This window comes from Nyctereutes procyonoides, unplaced genomic scaffold (genome assembly GCF_905146905.1).
Source record: "Nyctereutes procyonoides isolate TBG_1078 unplaced genomic scaffold, NYPRO_anot_genome, whole genome shotgun sequence".
NCBI lineage: Eukaryota > Metazoa > Chordata > Mammalia > Carnivora > Canidae > Nyctereutes > Nyctereutes procyonoides.
Window position 1 is genome coordinate 22,965,942 of NW_026575048.1, and position 20,131 is coordinate 22,986,072.

The 20,131-nt window shown below is 47.5% G+C and overlaps 1 protein-coding gene across 1 annotated transcript in view; it reads right to left on the reverse strand.

Annotated features, from left to right (window-relative positions):
* ALK (ALK receptor tyrosine kinase) overlaps nt 1-20,131 on the reverse strand; it is a 690,816-nt gene that overhangs the window by 103,406 nt on the left and 567,279 nt on the right. The window contains exons 7-8 of the mRNA XM_055327701.1: nt 13,163-13,294; nt 10,751-10,851 (exon numbers count right to left, since the gene is read on the reverse strand). Of these exons, the coding sequence (XP_055183676.1) occupies nt 10,751-10,851; nt 13,163-13,294 (233 nt within the window). The remainder of the gene's footprint in view (nt 1-10,750; nt 10,852-13,162; nt 13,295-20,131) is intronic.

The window sequence follows — 20,131 nt, forward strand, 5'->3', positions numbered from 1 at the left end:
GTTTCTTTCTTCCAGGGGTGTGAAGAGTTAGGGTGTTTGGAGGCTCTCGTTAAGAACTTTGGCTTGTTGGGATCCCTGGGTGGCGCAGCGGTTTGGCGCCTGCCTTTGGCTCAGGGCGCGATCCTGGAGACCCGGGATCAAATCCCATATCGGGCTCCCGGTGCATGGAGCCTGCTTCTCCCTCTGCCTGTGTCTCTGCCTCTCTCTCTCTCTCTCTCTCTGTGTGTGTGTGACTATCATAAATAAATAAATTTAAAAAATTAAAAAAAAAAAAGAACTTTGGCTTGTTATTTGACAAAATATGGCATCCGTTCCTGATCAAAACTCTTCAGAGTGTAGGGATAGAGGGAACATTCCTCAGTATCTTAAAAATGATCTATGAAAAGCCCACAGCAAGCATTCTCAATGGAGAAAAACTGAGAGCCTTTCCCCTAAGATCTGGGATGTGACAGGGATGTCCACTCTCCCCACTATTATTCAACATAGTGAATAGTATTAGAAGTCCTAGCCTCAGCAATCAGACAAAAAGAAATAAAAGGCATTCAGATTGGCAAAGAAGAAGTCAAACTCTCCCTCTTCACAGATGACATGCTACTGTACATAAAAAAGACTCCACCCCAAGATTACTAGAACTCATACAGCAATTTGGCAATGCGACAGGATACAAAATCAATGCCCAGAAATCAGTGGCATTTCTATACGCTAACATGAGACTGAAGAAAGAGAAATTAAGGAGTCAATCCCATTTATAATAGCACCCAAAAGCATAAGATACCTAGGAATAAACCTAACCAAAGAGGTAAAGGATCTATACCCTAAAAACTATAGAACACTTCTGAAAGAAATTGTGGGAGACACAAAGAGATGAAAAAGTATTCCATGCTCATGGATTGGAAGAATTAATATTGTGAAAATGTCTATGTTACCCAGGGCAATTTACACATTTAATGCAATCGCTATCAAAATACCATGGGCTTTCTTCAGAGAGTTGGAACAAATAATCTAAAGATTTGTGTGGAATCAGAAAAGACCTTGAATAGCCAGGGGAATATTGAAAAAGAAAACCAAAGCTGGGGGCATCACAATGCCGGATTTCAAGTTGTACTACATAGCTATGGTCATCAAGACAGTGTGGTACTGGCACAAAAACAGACACATAGATCAATGGAACAGAATAGAGAACCCAGAAATGGGCCCTCAACTATGGTCAACGAATATTCGACAAAACAGGAAAGACTCTCCACTGGGAAAAGGACAGTCTCTTCAACAAATGGTGCTGGGAAAATTGGACAGCCACGTGCAGAAGAATGAAACTAGACCATTCTCTTACACCATACACAAAGATAAACTCAAAATGGACTAAATCTTCAAAATGGATTAAAGATCTAAATGTAAGACAAGAATCCATCAAAATCCTAGAGGATGACACAGGCAACACTCTTTCTGAACTTGGCCACAGCAACTTCTTGCAAGATACATCCATGAAGGCAAGGGAAACAAAAGCAAAAATGAACTATTGGGACTTCATCAAGATAAGAAGCTTCTGCACAGCAAAAGAAACACTCAACAAAACTAAAAGACAACCTACAGAATGGGAGAAGATATTTACAAATGACATATCAGATAAAGGGCTAGTATCCAAGACCTATAAAGAACTTATCAAACTCAACAGCAAAGAAACAAACAATCCAATCATGAAATGGGCAAAAGACAAGAACAGAAATTTCACCAAAGAAGACATACACATGGCCAACAAGTACATGAGAAAATGCTCCACATCACTTGCCATCAGGGAAATACAAATCAAAACCACAATGAGATACCACCTCGCACCAGTGAGAATGGGGAAAATTAACAAGGCAGGAAACCACAAATGTTGGAGAGGATGTGGAGAAAGGGGAACCCTCTTGCACTGTTGGTGGGAATGTGAACTGGTGCAGCCACTCTGGAAAACTGTGTGGAGGTTCCTCAAACAGTTAAAAATAGAGCTACCCTATGACCCAGCAATTGCACTACTAGGTATTTACCCCAAAGAAACAGATGCAGTGAAATGCCGGGACACCTGCACCCCAATGTTTCTAGCAGCAATGTCCACAATAGCCAAACTGTGGGAGGAGCCTTGGTGTCCATTGACAGATGGATAAAGAAGCTGTGGTCTAGTATTCAATGAATATTACTCAACCATTAGAAATGACAAATACCCACCATTTGCTTTGATGTGGATAGAACTGGAGGGTATTATGCGGAGTGAAGTAAGTCAATCAGAGAAGGACAATTATCATATAGTTTCACTCATATGGGGAATATAAGAAATAGTGAAAGGGATTATAGGGGAAAGGAGGGAAAATGAATGGGAAAAATGAGAGAGGGTGACAAAACATGAGAGACTCCTAACTCTGGGAAACGAACAAGGGATAGTGGAAGGGGAGGCGGGCAGGGGGATGGGGTGATTGGGTGATGGGCACTGAGGGAGGTAGTTGATGGGATGGGCACTGGGTGTTATACTATATGTTGGCAAGTCAAACTACAATAAGAAAGGAAATAGATTAGTGTAAGTAACAGAGAAATTAAAAGCGTATTAACAGAACAAAACATGGAAATCATATGATCTCAATACATGCAGTAAAAAAAGTATTTGATAAAAGTCAAGCTGCATTCATAATAAAATTATTCAGATATAAGAATAGAAAGGAACTTTCTTAACTCAATAAAGGATACCAATGAGGATACAAAAAAAAAAAAAAAGAACTTTGGCTTGTTTTTTAATGTAATACAGCTGAGTGATCCATAAGTTACCTGGAGACCAGGACTTGTCATACTGAAAGTAAGTATTTTTAACTTTCCTGCTGAATAAACACCCCAAAGAGATCCCAGATTCTTGTGGTCTATCTACAGCATGGCTGGCCACATGGTGGGTTTGAAATGAGTACTTGCTGGTTCACTGCCTGACTGAGAGCCCTCCGTGACCTTCCCTCCCTCACTCCTGCCAGGCATCTGTGTGCCGATCCAACCCTGCCAAGTTCTAAGCTACATCTGTGATCCTGTCTCTGCAACTGTCCACCCTTTGCATCCTGAGGGGTCTACTCCCTGACTACTTTGGGGAACGGTTGAACAGCTACCTTTAAAGTTAGTTAGGAGACTAGTATTTGAGTCCTGGTTTCTGCATGCCTCAGCCTGTGACCTTGGGGCTGTCTCTTAGCCCTCTGAGGCTCTTCCTCTGTAGAATGGGGAAGATTTCATTCACCTCACAGGGTGACTGGGGAGCTGGGTAGGCTTTGTGGTCTTTGACATTATAGAGGATTCTTAATACAGGATGTGGATATAGTGTTATTACAGGTGTATAGAATCGTCCTTAGAGACTGACAGTGAGGTTCAAATCTCTTAGCCATCCAGTGGGTCTGTGGAAGTCTTTTGGCAATGTCTCCAGAACCACTTCCACCCTCCATCCCCTAAGCAAGTGACACATGCTTAGGCCCCAGGTTAAGTCTCTGAAAGTACTGTCTTCATGACATGGAGTGTGAGTGGCTGCCAGAGCTAAGGTCCTTCTAGAGTTTCAGATACAAGGTCAGAGTCAGGGTGACTGGCAGGGTGGGGAGGGGACAGTCATAGTTGAGGCAGACATTAGGGGTGATGAAGGCAGGGTGGATACTCTTCAAAATGCACCATCTATGGGCTTAATGCTGACCACGGGGCATGGAGTGAGGTCACACAGGTGAGGAGACCTCTGGGCTTCAGAGAAAGGCAGTGGGAACTGGAGCTCTTCCTTGGAACTGCTTAAACTGGGGGGCATAAGCCTTTCAGGTCTTCCTGGTGGGGGGGACCCAGAGCCGCAGGATAAACAGGGTGTGCATCTTGAAGTCTTAGCCATTCCACGTTAAGTAGTGAGTCATGTTTTTGAATCCAAACAAACAGGCATGTTAGAGAGTGAAAGATACAGAACTGGCATTTGTTGAAAGATGTTAAAAGTCAGGCATGTGATGTTCTGCTCTGGATCATTTCGCTAGACTCCCCCCACTGCCTTCGTGTCTTCTCTTTTCTCAGGTCATCCCCTTGTACATTGTCTCTTTCCCAGGAGTCCCCCCAGGGGAAGGTGGACATGCCCTTGTGTCTTAAGGACATATGGCCACACTGTTGGCCAGCTGTGCATGATCTCAGGCTCCTTCCTCATTTGTGGAAGTATGACAATACCATCTCTCTTGGGGTCTGCTGCTGGGATGGAAGTGGGGTGGCGATAACTATGGAGCAAGTGGAGAAAAGGAATTTTTGCTAGATTGGAAGAGGGGGTCCCCATGCCCTTGGTGGTGGGGAAAGGAGCTGGTGGGGATGATGGAAGGGGTGAGGGATCTGTCTGTCTCTGAGAGAGCATTAGATTCCCTGGACCACAGTCACCGAGCTGGGCCACATCCTCCTTCTCCTCTTTGCAAGGTCATCCTGGGCAGAGCAGAGGCCAAATTCTCTAGATTCAGGACCCTCAGATAGGGCAGACACCTGCCTCTGATCTTAGAATCACCACAAAAGTCAGGTAATAGAAACAGTAGGAGTAGAGGAGCAGAAACCACACGGACTATTTACTAAGCATCTACTATGTGTCTGGATCCAGGCTGGGCATCAGTATGCCCATCTACTTGTTTCTCCTGACAGTCCTATAGAGGATCCTGAAGCTGAGAAGAGTGAGGTGATTGCATAAGATCCCCTTGCTACAAAGTGGCAGGATCCCACCAATGTCTAAGCAGCCTCAAGGAGCCCCTCTCCCCACCACACTACACTGCCTTGGCAATGGTCCTTTTGCCTTGGTCCCGTGTGACCATCTGGACTCCCTTGCATATGAGTGATGTCACATCTGTTGGGCAGGAGGGAGCCTGAGGGGTGCTATGTCTCATGTGGGGGCCCATCATTATGTCCTTCCAGACAGAGAGTGGATAATCCTGCTGGATGTTACCTAGCTAGCATGGAGTCCTGCCCTGGATCCCCAAAGGTTCCAGAGCGGGAAGGGGATGGGCACAGAGAACAGAGAGTGGAAAACCACTCCTGGAAAATCCATTTGGCTTGCACTGAGGCCCAGAGCTGTCCGAAGGTGAGCTAGCCTTCCTCATGAGCATGCTGTCACTGCAGTGGGTGGCATGGCATTCGGTGAGATGGGGGGGGGGGGGTTGGATCCCAGTTCCAAATACCTGACCCAAGGGGAGCTAAGGCCGATGTCACCCTGGAATGCCCCTCTCTTGGCTCTGATCCGTATTTACAAAGAGGATTTCTGTAGCCAACATAAAGCATCTGTGCAGCATTGCCTGGCCACACAAGGGCAGAGCCTGGGAAGGACCAGCTTGTTCTTTCACTGGTCAGCAGTCGGCCTGGACACAGGGCAGCCTGAGTGAATTGAGAGAGGAGGTTTCCTTCTCCCCAGATGGGCACATGTTCTCCAGAAAGTGGAACGGATCCAGGAGATGACGACCTTATTCAGGACAGGACCATGAGGCTCCTTGGAATAGCTTTTCCTTCCTGATTTGCTAAGACAAATGAGGCCACATGGGGCTAAGAATAAGGCACACATAACGTTGGGATCCTCTAGGTGAGTAAGAACGTCCCTTTGTCCTCTCAGGATTTAGGCCCAGTGACTGGTCTCAGCTTAGTGATAGATTAAGCAGGTAACTTGTCTGCTACAAAATGGGGCAGAGCTTCCTTCCTGCCTCCAGAGACGAGGGGTCTGTGCTGCACTGGTCAGGGGCTCTGAGTGCAACCAGAGCAATGCCAGTCCTCGGGGATGCTGTGGAGACCCACGGCAGTGCCCACAAGCTGACAAGCTACCATCTGCACCCCCATCGCCCCCAAGGGCAGGGCTATGCAACAGAATATGAGGCTCAGACTATAAGGTCTGGGTTGGCTCTTGATTTTGTACTTACTGGCTTTGCATCTCTGGGTACATTTCTTTCCTGCCTTGCTGAGAAGGGCTGCTCCCATCCCTGCGCAGCCCTGTGTGCGCCCCAACCCAGAGCTGCTCCGTAGAGCCAGGGGAACAGAATGCCTTTGTGGAGGGATCAGTGGGGGCTGCAAAAGGAAGAGCCTGCTACTTCTGTTTTCTCCTCTACCCCAAGCCATCCTATAATAAATTTTAGTGCTCATCCTTATTTTTTGCCTTTCCATGGAGGGTTCTGCCTCTGAGGTTAATAAACTCTTAAAGCCTAACTAACGCTCAGAAAAGAACTTCTCCTCATCTTGTCTGAGAGTTCTATTTGTCTGCCCCCTGTGGGGAGAGAGTGGGGTCAGCCCAAATTACACCAGCCGTGGCTCGCCTTATTTTGCTTTTGAGTTCCACGGAGACACTGGAGAACCCGCTGGCAGCCAGATCCCTGGGGGGATGGGCCCCGTGTGCAGAAATGATCACTGCCATCCTGAAAGGTCTCACCAAGTCAACCAGAGAACAGTTTGCTGAGAAATTCCCTGGCCTCCAGCCTTCAGGGCCCTGTCTGCCCTGGGGGGCCCCTTCTCAGTGGGGCTTTGAGCAGGGCCTAACTGATGACAAAGGGGACTGCAGATGCCAGGCTGCTCTCTCAATCCCTCTGGGCCACATTTACTGTTTTTTTGTTTTGTTTTGTTTTGTTTTGGTTTGGTTTTTTGTTTTTATTGAAGTTCGATTTGCCAACATATAGTATAACACCCAGTTCACTGTTTTTTTTTTTAATTATTATTTTTTTATTGGAGTTCAATTTGCCAACATATAGCATATCACTCAGTGCTCATTCCATCAAGTGCACTGGTTTTAATGACACCGAATGGAGGGCTCCTTCCCTGCAGGCCCAGTTAGCCCCTGCGGACTTGAGGGGGCCTGCTGGTGGTCTTCTGTCCCCATCTCAGTAGCCCCCAGGCTAATGGAAGCTGACTCCTTTATCACCACAGGGCTGACATCAGGGCAGAAGGGCCCCAGGGTGCTCTGTGCCCTGGGGGGATGTCTGTGTGCGTGCTTACATATGAGGGGGAAGGCAGAGGTGGCTGCAGGTCCTGCAAGGTCGGAAAATCAGCTGCTGGGAACTCACCTGCCCTTGGGTCAAATGGGTCCCATCCCACTTCCTGGGCCCCTTTCATTCTTGCAGCTCACAGAGGCAGAGCTGCTTCCATGTTTTGGAGAGGGAACGAGAATGAGGGAAGCCCACTTTTCATCTCCCCAGACGTTGTTCTGTCCTGAGAACACGGGCTTAAAATATTCTAGTCACAGGCAGGCTATTCAAATAAAATAGAATTTCAAACCGCACGGGGCTTGGTGAGACATTCAGGCTTCTGGGCTGTGTGAAAGGCAGGGGGAGGGGCGGAGACGGCCCCCTCCCCCACCCCACCCTCCGGTCCCCTTTATTACCAGCAGCTGCGATGCTAGACACATCCGAGGGTGTCTCCCAGCCAAGGCGAGCGGAGCAGATCTGACAGCAAGGGCTCACATGAAAGCCACCCAAGGCTCCCCTCCCCCGGTGGCAACTTTAATTATTTGAACTGGAGCTCAGCAAAATAAAAATAAAAATAAAATAAAATCGGAATATTGTAAGTGGCTCTCCAGTTTCCCTGCAGAGAATAGCTTGGGGAACACACACACACACACACACACACACACACACACACAATACAACACTCTTTCTTCTTTGTGGCTGGGCTCGGCAACAGTCTTTAAATATTCATGCCCCATATGCAAGTGTGCAGAGCGATGGAGGAGCAGGCGGTGTCTGCACAAGGCCAGCCAGCGAGAGGCTCTGGCCAGCCGTGGGCCTTGCAGACATCTGGAGGCAGGAGACTGGAGCCCGTGGGCTTCTGGAACACCCGGGAAGGTGACTGGCACAAAGGCACATCCTGGCTATGTCTCCACGATCGGTAGGCATCTGACCAGTTGTGAGTGTCATGCTTTCCACGCCCCTTCTGTCTCCACCACCTATGTACCCCCCACCACCCTGTGTCATTTCTCACCACGTTGGACTCATTTTTCTAGAAGGCAAGTTACATCACAGGTAGTGGAGGAAAACTCTCTGCATGGACTCAGAATGTATTTTGGACACAACTGGCAGGCACATCTATGGCCAATGACTCAAGTGTCGTTGTACATCCGGATTGCTGAGGGTGGGGTTTGAAATAGCAGATTCCCAGGCCCCGCTCTGGGGTGTCAGCCTGGTGACCCAGGGTGGGGGACCAAGAATCCGTACCGATTGCATTTTCCAAGTGCCTGCGTCTGGAGAAACAGAAGCCTACCGGTCAGCTTGTATCTAGATTTTCAAGGAAATGCATGGAAGGTGATGGCAGTTCCCTTTTGGGAATCCACTGATGACTGTGGGGTTTCTTGAGGGAGCATTTGGAGATATTCTGGAATTACTTCAACTCCCAAGAGTTGGAGGGACTCTAGGGCTCCCTGAACTGTGTCTATGTTTAGAGAAGATGCTCAGTGCTGGGTGTCAGCCTCTTGGTCTCTGTGGGCTTGACCCTCATCAGAGACCTTCACCCCCCTTCACCTTGTGTCACCTTCCCATACCCAGCCCTAAGGCCAATGAAAGCTCCTTTAGAGTTGGTGGGGTTTGAAGGCCCCTGGTTAACCCCACACAATTTCACACAGCAATGCAGCATCCCCTGTCACTGATATTTGCCAACCTGGGAGGAGGAAACCAACTTGCTGCCTTCTGCATTTAGGATCTGAATAAAATAAATGGCAAGGCTTACCAACCCGGAAATGCATATTTCTATTTTGGTTATTTATTTTTCTGATGAAAACATTTCCTCCAACACTGGGAATTCGTAACCCATCAGCACCAGATGAATGGTCTGCAAACCTGAATGTGAACTAGCGTTGTGAGCTGAGAGCAGAATGGACTCACTGCCTCCCCTTCATTACTCCTGCTGAGCCAAGTTCTGGAAAAGGGCAGGAAATAGCAGAAATAGCCCAGAGCAAATTTGACTAGAGGGGAAATAAAACAGGCCAGTAAAACAAAACACCTGTTTAAGCTATTGATCAACCAAAGGTTATCAAGGAAATGATGAAGTATTAGAAAAATAACATTTTTAACCTTGACATTTCTTACACTAAAATTAGGCTCATGTTAAATCCAGTGAAGAATAAGTTTAAAAATCAGAGACTTTTAAGGATCCCCCTGACCTCTCAGGAAGGCCAACCACCTCTCATTTAGATTTGCCTTTTGAGAAGCCTTCCTTCCCAGGTGTCTGCTTGGAGGCATCGCAGAAATGTCAGCGATGACTGTGCAATCCACCATCCGCATCAGTTAGTGGAATTTCTCAAATACGATTTAATGTAATGAATCTACTTCTTTGTGCCCTGACCCCTTCCAAAAGGACTTAAGGTGGCTCACAGAGATACAAAAACTCTAGTAAGGTAACAAACTAACTAGAAAAGGTGAGAAATTGGCTTGGAAAATCGAGCAGGGTGTAAGACCGTTAGGCACTACACATCACGAACCCCCATTTGCTTACTAAGAGGGGAGCCTCAGATTTAATTTGACCATTCTCCTGATTACAAAAAAAAAAAAATCACTGATAAATGTGTTCCATTCTTATTTGGTTTTGCCAGTGAGTTTGCATTGCACGAGAAGCCCGGAGGGCTTGAGTGTGGCTGCCACAGAAAGCCTGTCTCCCGGCACCTCCCTGGGGCTTCTCTGAGCCAGCGCAGAGGAAGCAAGTCCGGTCAGCTTCATGAAGTTCACAGCCTGAAAGGAGGCAAATTGCTCAGGGGGCCACATAGCTATTCCTGAAACAAAGCCAGGAAGGGATTTCTCCTGTGACTTTCCAGAAAGAGGGGATTGGCCAAATCTAGACTATGTGTCGGCTTTCTACTCGGTGCAAGATGTTGATGTGGTGTCATGTGATGATGCAAAGAAGCACAGGCAGGCGGGACCCTCGGAGAACTTGCCATCTGGTTTTTGGCTCATGTCTTTTCCCTCCTTCCCCATTCTCCTTTCTTGTGTTTACTCAGGGTGCCAGGCACTGTTGGCTAACTACTGTCATGCTTACTTTGTGCCAGACGCTGTGATAAGCCCTAAATACATATCAACCTACTGAATCCTTTCCTCTTTGGGGTAGACATTCCTACTGTGCCCACTTTCCAGGTGTTAAAACTGAGGTGCTGAGACCTTAGGTTATTGACTTCCCAAACTGTACAGCCAATCAGTGGGAATCTGCTTGACTCAGGCAATGGATTCCGGAGTCCATGAGCTTAATCACTGGGCCATGTTTGGGTCTGAGCACATTTCTTGTTCTTTGGAGATTACGACCTTATGCTAAGAAACATGGCACAAGACCCTCGGTCCACACATTAAAAACGTTACAGCCACAGGGACCATCTAGGTAAGTGGCTTTGGAGGTACCTCACTGAATGCCATGGATACCTTTGTGAATTTATGTAGATCAGATTGTTGATGCTCTATAAAATTTGAAATGTATTACAAGAGCTTGATATTTATAAAAAAGGATTGTGTTACTCTCCCCTGTTATGCCTTGGAAGTATTTTCTGGGTTTGCTTACATTGAGGCCCCACTGCAAAGAGTTCAGTGCAGCTGGGTACAGGTGTTTAAGGCAAGATTCTCCACAGGTGGGACTTCACCACTCTGGTGCATGCCCTCTGCCTAAAAGATGACAAAAATGTCATCTTGTCCTCCCCCTAGGAGAACGAGGAACCCAACCGTCCAGGCTACTTGGCTTATGTTTGGGCTCATCTGGAAGTGCCCAAGGTGAGGGGTGGGAGGAAAAGTCCAAGAACTATGGGAACAGCAAGACTTGCCTCACATGGAGAGTTCTTCATTGGGGCAGGAAACGTAGCACTGGTCACTGTAGCACTTTCAGAAGTAGGGACGTCAGTGGTGCTGAGCGACAGGGCGTGGCCTGGGGCAGAGAGGAAAAGAGTCAGAAATGCACCATCTTCATGCACTGAAGGGCCTCAGGATGCAGGGTTAATGGGCTCCGCACTCTTCTTCTCTAGGCTTGGAACATCTTTGAGGACACAGCTTTCTGCTGCCTCCAATGGATAGGACAGTCTACTTGTCACTGTCAACAAAACTTGGCTCACGCTAAGGTCTTCCTTCCAAACACCCTGTAATATCCCAGCATCACACATCTGGGCTGCTGCACACCTGATCTTGCCAGGTCTCCAGCTTTAGCGCATAGCCCAGGAGCAGTCTGGAGCACGCTGGACTCCACCACCCCCACCCCTCCTCATTTCCAATCCTGCCAGCCTGTTGACCTCCAGTGGTCTCCATGACCTTCTCTCTCTCCCATAGGTCATCCTGATCCCCATGACCTGATCAGGAAGTCTTATTCTTTGTGTTTTCTCATCGATCAGTCTGCAAACCTGGAAGAACATGAGCCCCCAACCCCACATGGTGAAGAAGAAGGATCTGTAAACCTCCAGCCAACTATAGAGCATTTTGTAGATGGTCAGTGCTATGGAATTGGATACCAGGGTACACTCACAACATTTTAGGTGCACCACAGAACCCCACATAGGGCTTTACTCATTCATTTCTGCTTTTCTTTCTTAGCAAAGTCTGTTATTGGGTTACTACTAAATAGTGAATTCAAATGGATCCAGGACAGAGTAGCCAAGATAGGCCAGAAAGCCTAGAAAACATGTGACCCATCCTTGAGGAAACTCTGTGACCAGGGAGAGAGAGGGCCCCATAGGGTGGGTGGGTCACAACTAAAGTCTTCAAATATCTGAGGGGCTGCTTTGGTGAGAGAGGGGACAGGTTAGTTCTGAGGGGCACCAGGAGACAGTATGATCCTTGAGCAGAATTTACAGAGAGGTGGAGCTTATCTCCGGGAAAGGAAAACTGATCTTGGATTTGCAGCAGTCAGTGCAAAGAACTACTTTAGGAGGCAGTGAAAGCCTCCTATCATTAGAGGTATCCAGCCAGGACTGGACACTTCCTTGCTGTGGGTGCCGTGGGAGGTTACCGAACTGAGAGCAGAGGCAGGAAAATCATGTCATGCTTTGAGTTCCATTTCTGTTCTTTTCTCAACAGGGTGCTGAGGATGATGCAGTATGGTGAGGATTCCAGAGGAGAAGCAGGAGGTCTGGGGTCTCCTCTCTGTCGAGGGGCCCTGCAAAACTCTCCTGTGGCTGCGGTAATGCATCCTGCATCCTCACAGGCCAAAGCCAGCTCACTCAGGACCAAGGACAGGACTGCGTGGGCTCTGGGATCCCCAGTGGTGGATCTGGACATTGTCCTCTCTCACACTTTGATCATCATCACTATTATCATTGATTCTTAAAGGGATCCCTGGGATATATGATCTCTGCTTGGAAAGAGAGGGATTTGGTACAAGGGGCTCTAGCTCCACAAAGATAAGACAAATGCAGGGGAGAGAAGGAGACAGTGAGCCCTCACCCTTAACCCTAGCTCTATGCTGCAGCGAGGTGGGCCACAGGGCCTGCCCAGGCCTAGCTACTGGGTAGAGCCCAAGGCTGGGCCCATGGCTGGGGGTCTGGCCTCTCCAGCAGCCCAAATCTAGCCTCACAGATGCCAGCCTCGTTGCTCCCTCATTCCATGCCCCAGCCATGTCTCCAGTGTGGAGTCAGCTCACCCAGGTGTGGGTGGCCATCTATTGACTGTGTGGAGGCCTTTGTCCCTCTAGCAGCCAAGCATAGGCAGTGGAAGGATGGGCTCTGGCACTGGGAAGGTGGGAGTTGCTAATTAGAACTGGGCAGGAATGGGAGATGTGGCTGAGGAGGCAAGGCTCCAGGAAATGGGCCAGATGTGGGGCAAGGTTCCCTGGGCACAACCTTGGGCCCAACGACATAAGGCCTCCCTGTGCCTCAGCCTCCCTGTAGGGGGCTATGGTTTTCCTGACCTCTCCGTGAGTTCCGTGCCAGACACAAAGTAGGTCCTTAACAAACGCTTAGTGAATAAATGAATGCTTATTATTGTTGCCACCCTTCTTATCTTTTAGCCAATCCATCCAGGCTTTTATTTTAGGGAATAAAAGGTGACATCTATCTTGGCCTGATTTAATTATTCTGAAGCCCAGGAAGTCTGGAGGGAATTTTGAGCGAGTACCCCAGGGCAAGCTCTGGGCAGTCACATTGGTTTGCCCTGCAGGGGTGGGAGGTCCAGCTGTCTTGGGATAGCGCCCTAAGTCTCTGGTTTGGCCAGATGGGCACCAGGGGGGAAGGAAGGAAACAGAGTAGCACTACCTCGATGATCCTGGACCCGGGCATCCTTCAGAGTCCTGACCTGCCACCGGGGGTTGTGGGGTGTGAGTATGGCCTGGCTCCAGCCACAGAAGCCATTCTCGAAGTTGCAGTAAAAGCCAGCAGGGAGTTGACCTGCAGGGAGAGCACAGGGGCACGGTCATTTCTTGCACTGCCAGAAGCAAAATAGGCCAATATAAAGTAACATTAGCCAGGCATGACCCAAGTATCCCCACCAACAACAGCTCCCCAGCCAGACCCTTGATGTCTAATGATAGTGATGATGATGAAAAGAAGCCCAGGCCCCTAACTTCTACATGTGAATATGTACAATTTTCTGATTTTCAGAAAATACTAATAACAATAATAATAGCACAGCAGCATGGGAATAACCCAGTTTTATATGTGACAGAAGAGAGCTCAAAAACGTTAAGCAACCTGACCAAGGTCACACAGCCAGCAGATAACACAGTTGGCCTTGAACCTGGATCTTCTGCTTCTAAATCTGGGCTCCTTATTCGGACCCACAATGAATATGACCCCAGGAGAAGGTACTATAATACATTTCTAATGGTCGACACAGTGACAAGAACATGATGGTGGTGGTGGTAGTGTTGGTGGCACATGGTTGGGTCCCTCAATCACCCCTGTCTGCAGAGACACATATTGCTCACACTTCCCACTTACCCCCCCTTATTTCCCACCTCCCTTCCAGTGAAGGGAAGCCACATGAATAGCTCTGGCCCATGAGATGTAAGTGGAAGTGATGTGTGTCTTCTGGATTGAAGCTGCCAAGAGGCCCTGTGCAATTCTTCAGTCTCCCTCTCCCTGCTGAAGTGGCCAAGGGGAGTTCTTGGTCCTGAGACCACTGCTGTTGGACAGTGGGGCCCCTGCCAGCCTGGGTCCCCAAGAGATCCTGTGGAACCACCCCCCCCACCGCTTTGGTTCATGGGTACTGTAAATGTTATGTTAGGCCCCTGAAATTTGGGGATAGTTTATTACTGCTCTAACCTACCTTATCCTGACCAAGCAATGCCAGCCACGGGGCCTTTTTATATCATCTGTTGGCTCAGCATAAAGGGCCCTGTTACCCTTTTCTCTACATCAGGCTGACCCCAGATCCCAGTGAAAAGGCCACAATCAGCTTTATGACCGTATATTTCCCAAGTGCCCGCAGAAGGAGGAGGAAAGGAGAAGAGGGTCAGAGAGAGCTCACTTTCTGAGGCTTTATCAGGGAACGGCTGCAGGGAAGACACCCAGCCCCAGGAGCTAGTGGGTCATTGCAGGCTATTCTGATAGCACCAGCAGCCCCAGGTCAGGCTGGGGAGAAGCAGCAGGACTATGTCTCCCGGGCAGGAGGAAAGGTGCTCTAGTTGGACCCACCTCTCTCTGTGTCCTTCCTCTGTCTCAGCCTTCCCGGCAATGGCAGGCTGACAAAGAGGGCCCTCACGTTTCCTGGCTGTGACAGCACCTTAGTGAATTATTACTCATTTCCCCCTGATTCTCTGTGCATTTCACACAGAGGCAGAATTATAAATTAAAACCGGCTGTCACTGACTTTGAGCATCTCTTCCCATTTATACCCCCCTGAAGAGAACATTTTCCCCCCAAGCCCCGCATGTTCCTCTGATTAAAAATCCAAAAGCTAAGGAGATCTTTCTGTTTTATTTTTTATGCCCCCTCAAGGGACCCCACATCCACTTCTTTTGCAAAAACTAACTGGTAGCTGGAAGTGACCTTCCATGAAGCGTCCTTTACAAGCATGCTTTAAACCAGGGACCATGATGGAAAATTCTAGCAGGCAATGGCTCCTGGTAGGAGGAGGAGGCAGGACTGGGTTGAAGCCTTCATGGCTTATCACCCCCTCCTTCTTTTATGAGTAGAGGTAGAGAAGTTAGCCTCAACAGTCCTGGAATCCGGACACCTGGCAGTAGCCCTAACCTGCTGCTTTCTGCTGTGTGATGCTAGGCAAGTCACTTCTTTTCCCCAGAGACTTAGCTCCATCATCTGTAACATGGGGGTAATATTAGTGTCTTTCACAGGGCTGTTTTGAGGGTAAATAAGAGTGTGGAATTTTGTAAGCAGAGAGGGTTGAGCAAATACAGAGTGGTAGTGGCATTATTAATCATCGATCACTCCTGGTGCAGGAGACTTCATCAGAGCATGAACCAAAATAGCCAACATTTCCCTGGGGGTAGAGACAGATATCTCCGCTGCCTCTCTGAAAATGCCCATGGTAGCTCTGCCTATGCCTTCTACCTGGGCAGGAATGAGGAAAACCATTGGCATTCTCTACCTTCTGGAAGACCATCCTTGTCTTGGTTCTGCATAAGATCCAGGGTGAGCTGGGATTGGAAACCCCTTTCTTTTTGGCTGATTGAATAAAGGGGGAGGAGATAGGCAAAATAATTAGGTAAACAGAAAATTTATGTGATCCTGAAAGCCTTGTAGGGTGGAAGGGGGTGCAAGAAGAGAGGACCGCTGCTCTTGCCAGCACAGCAGTTGTGTGCTGAACGAGAAGCCATGCCTGAGGAAGCTGGTGGGGTGGTGGTGGTGGCATCAGAACAAAGACCTTTGGTGCATTAGGTCAGGTTTGGGACACTGCTGCCAGGGCCAATGGCTGAGCATGACTTCAACGCACACAGTTGAGTCTAGTGCTTTCAACTCCTTTGATCATGCCTTTCTCCTCTCATTGACCCCAAGCATCTACTCAGCACTGGGCATGCTGTAGGACTAAAATACTTATTTGCTGAATTAAAAAAATTTTTTTATTGGAGCTCAATTTGCCAACATATAGCATAACACCCAGTGCTCATCCCGCCGAGTGCCCCCCTCAGTGCCCACCACCCAGTCACCCCAACCCCCCACCCACTTCCCCTTCCACTACCCCTTGTTCATTTCCCAGAGTTAAGTGTCTTTCATATTTTATCACCCTCACTGATATTTTCACTCATTTTCTCTCCTTTCCCTTTATTCCCTTTCACTAATTTTTATATTCCCCAAACGAATGAGGCCATATAATGTTTGTCCTTTTCCAATTGACTTATTTCATTCAGCATAATACCCTCCAGGTCCCTCCACATCGAATTATTTGCTGAAGTAAATGGGAGTGAGCTCGGTCATCCAACCCCTTATTACTCAAAATGTGCTTCGGGGACCAGACACACCCATCTCACCATTGGTGAAACCGTTGGAAGTGCAGAATCTCAGGCTACCAGCCCCTTCACCACCTACTGAGTGAGAATCTGCATTTCTAACGTTTTCCAGGTGGTTCCTAAGCACCTTCCTGGCTGAGAAGTAATACCCTAAGCGATCCTTTTACTTCATCTTACTTCATCAGCTGGATGGCCAAATCAGGCTATGTGGGGGTCAATCAATCCTGCAAACATTTGGCAATTATGACACCTGATTCCACTGTAAGAGAGACAAATTGGTAGAGTCACAAAGATGTGGCCTCAGCAGGGCCTGCAGGAAGCTGCCAAGTGTAAACTCCAGGCCAAATGACACTACTTCTTTTCCTTCCTGTGTGACAGCTCTGTTAACATTTTTGATAAATATGTGTTATACACTTCCTTGAAAATATAGTCATGGGAAAAAATGCTAGAAGAAATACATCAACATATTACGGTTATCTCTGTATGTCTGAGAGGGAGGATTACGGGCAATAGTTATTTTCTCCTGTGTGCTTTTCTAGATTTTCCAAATATTTTACAACCAATATGTTTTATTTTACAATAAAGAAATAAACTTAAAAAACTGTTTTTTTGCCTGATAGGAAGAGAGTCCCCACCAAACAGATGAGATTATTGAATACATGAAAGGGAAATGAGCTGCCTGTAATACTCAGTGAGTCAATGACCCATTAGGGGAGGAAGTCGAGACATCTGACCCTTTTCTGGGAAGTTACAGGCCATTGAGGCAATGCTTGACACACAGGAAACCCTGAAGACACCCTTTGATGGGTTCCAGCATCCAAGGATATCTCACTTGGATCAGCAATGTTTAACTGGAAAGAGGGAAGGAGGATGGCAGGTGGTGTGTGGCTTGGAGTATGCAATGTGAAGGGACATATTCATGATTGGACGTAGGGAAGCAAGGGCAATGCCACCTCCATTTCAGGTACCCTACTTATCCTGGTTTGAAATGTTGCTCAGGGTTTAGTCTGATAATCTGAATGAATTTGTGTATGGACTTCCTTCCGGAGCAAGTATGGGAGTTGATGGGATACAACCTACTTTCTCATCCAAAGTCCAACCATGGAAGGGCTTACGTAACAACCTTGGCCAGAGATTAGTGACCCTCACTCATGGGGGTTCCTTAGAACTGGACATTCCCAACAAGGCTTGGGTGACCACCTGTTTAGAGAATACATTCTAACAGATTCCAGACTACTTGGGAAGGACCAGGTGATGTCAAGACCATTGTCCTAAATGCATCACAAACATCAACACATCAGCAGGCATCATATTCTAAGTCATGTTACAGTTGAGGAAATAGGCCCAGAGAGGGGAGACAAATGATCTGAGCTCCCCTCTCCTGCAGAGAAATGTAGCAGAGCCCTGGACCTTCCTTAACTTTTCCTTTCCTGCTCTTCTTCTCCAGTAGATATGTACCTAGTGTTGTGCTTGGCACAGCCAACCACTGGAAACTCATATAATAAATGAGACTGGCCAGTAGTGGTTCAGACTGGATCTGAACTGCTGCTCGGCCACTGGCTAACAGTTTCTTGGACTTTAGGTTCCTCATCTCTAAGATGGGTATAATAGCATCCCATAGGATTATTTTGAGGACAAAATAAGTTCATCTGCGAAAAGGGTTTGGACAGTTACTGGCACACAGTGAATGCTCAATAAATGTTAGCCATCATCATCATGATCATCATCACCATCATTATCTTCTTCTTTATGAGAATGTTTTCTAGAATCAACATCAGTCAATGTGATAGGGAAAACTGTAATGATGCCAGACAGGATGGGGCACACTAAAAACAAAAAGGATATTTGCTAAGAGTACTGCCGAGACCAGAGTAGCAAAAAGATTGAAATAACCCTCCTTCTGAATTGAACTTCTCCTCCAAGCAACTGATTTCTTAGCAAAGAACTCAGTGGGAGTGTTCTCCAGGGTGGAGCTGTCATTCTGAGAGCTGGTCAGAGCAGCTTTTCAAGTGTGGCTGGAAAGGCCTCTGGGCCCCAGGAACCTGCCCTCCATACGGGAGACAGGCTGTCCTCAAGCTTAGAGCTGGCCCTGTAAATCCATTAATGGCAACCCCAGGATGGTAAGAAAATGCCCCAAGCCCACAGTAATGGGCTGGATCCCACAGACTAGATGCTCTAATCATGGCTCTGTTCCTGGCATGCTGTGTGACCCTGAACAAATCAATTACCTTCTCTGTGCTTTCATTCTCCCAATTGTAAATCAGGGCATGGCCGGCCTGAACTGTGTCCCAGCTGGGAAGTGGGAATCAAAAAACTTTGAAAAGGCAGAAGCAAAATCACACAGCTCAGATGCACTGCTGGAAATACTGCAGGGGCCGATAACTAGAGAGACATACACAGACCCCTGCCCAGGACAACGTGGGTGGGCTGGCTTCATTTCGGTCCACGTGTACAGTGAGAGCTTTGTACAAAAGACCAGGAACAGTGTGGGATAAACAAAGGGCTTACCTGCAAGTCTATACTGAGTTTTATCTAAACAACCACAATTCCATCATTACTGAAAAACTTCACTGGAAAGTTTTATATAAAAAAGAAGGTTTTCAAATTGAAAAATGGATTTTCTTTATTGCTTCATTTAAAAGAGAATAAATAAAACCTTTTCTCCCCCCAAGGGAAAGTCTGGCCTCCAGATGATGAGGGGGATAATGTTAACTTTTTTTAAAAAAGATTTTATTTATTTATTTGAGAGACAGAGAAAGAGTGCATTAGAGAGAAGTCACACGCAGGGAGGAGGGGTAGACGGAGCAGGAGATTCTCCACTGAGCAGGGAGCCTGATGAAGGACTCAATCCCACGACCCTGGGATCATGATCCTAGACGAAGACAGACGCTCAGTCGACTGAGCCACCCAGGTGCCCTACCATTAACTTTTAAAAGCCATTTTGCAGGCCATAATGTCTTAGGGCCAGTGTATCTGAGAGGCGAGGTACTTGCTCCTGTGTCTGGGCCCCATGGCATCCCAGGCATATATCCCACATCCGTTCCCTACTGTGTCTCACTCCCTGCCTCCCTGCTGGATTTTCAGCACTCTGAAGACAGGTGCTGTGTTATTCATCTCTGCTGTATTCAGGCTCTAGTATATGATATATGGATTTTATAAGTGTTTGTGGTTTCCCTGGCATAGATGTGAAAACTTCTCGAGTGTATACTCGGAGCCAGGCTGCTGCTGAGAACACCAGATTCAGAGAGAGTGAGCACTACTAGGCTGGGAGTCTAACTCTGTCCCCAACTCCCAGTGAGATTTCAAAATAGTAGTTTGTTTTTGTCTATGGGGACCAACTTTCCCAACTCATTTAGTCATTTTATATTTATTTATTTAAAAAGATTTTTATTCATTCATTTGACAGATAGAGAGTGAGAGAGAGAGAGACAGAGAGAGCACACAAGCAGGGGAGCAGCAGGCAGAGGCAGAGAGAAAGAGGGAGAAGCAAATCGCTGCCCTGCTGCAGAGCAGGGAACCTGACTGGACTCGGGGCTCGATCCCAGAACTCTGGGATCATGACCTGAGCCAAAGGCTGATGCTTAACTGACTGAGCCACCCAGGTACCCCACATTTAGTCATTTTAAATCAACAAATAGTTAGTGCACCACCTAGATGGTGCTAGGAGATATTGGTATGGGGGTGAGTACCAGATTTTGTCTGCCCAGAGAGAGGGAGACAGACATGGAAACCACCTTCATGAAATGGAATGGATGCACGCCCACTAGCCGGACAAAAATAAAAAGACATCATTCTAAGTGTTGGCAATGTAGAGAAA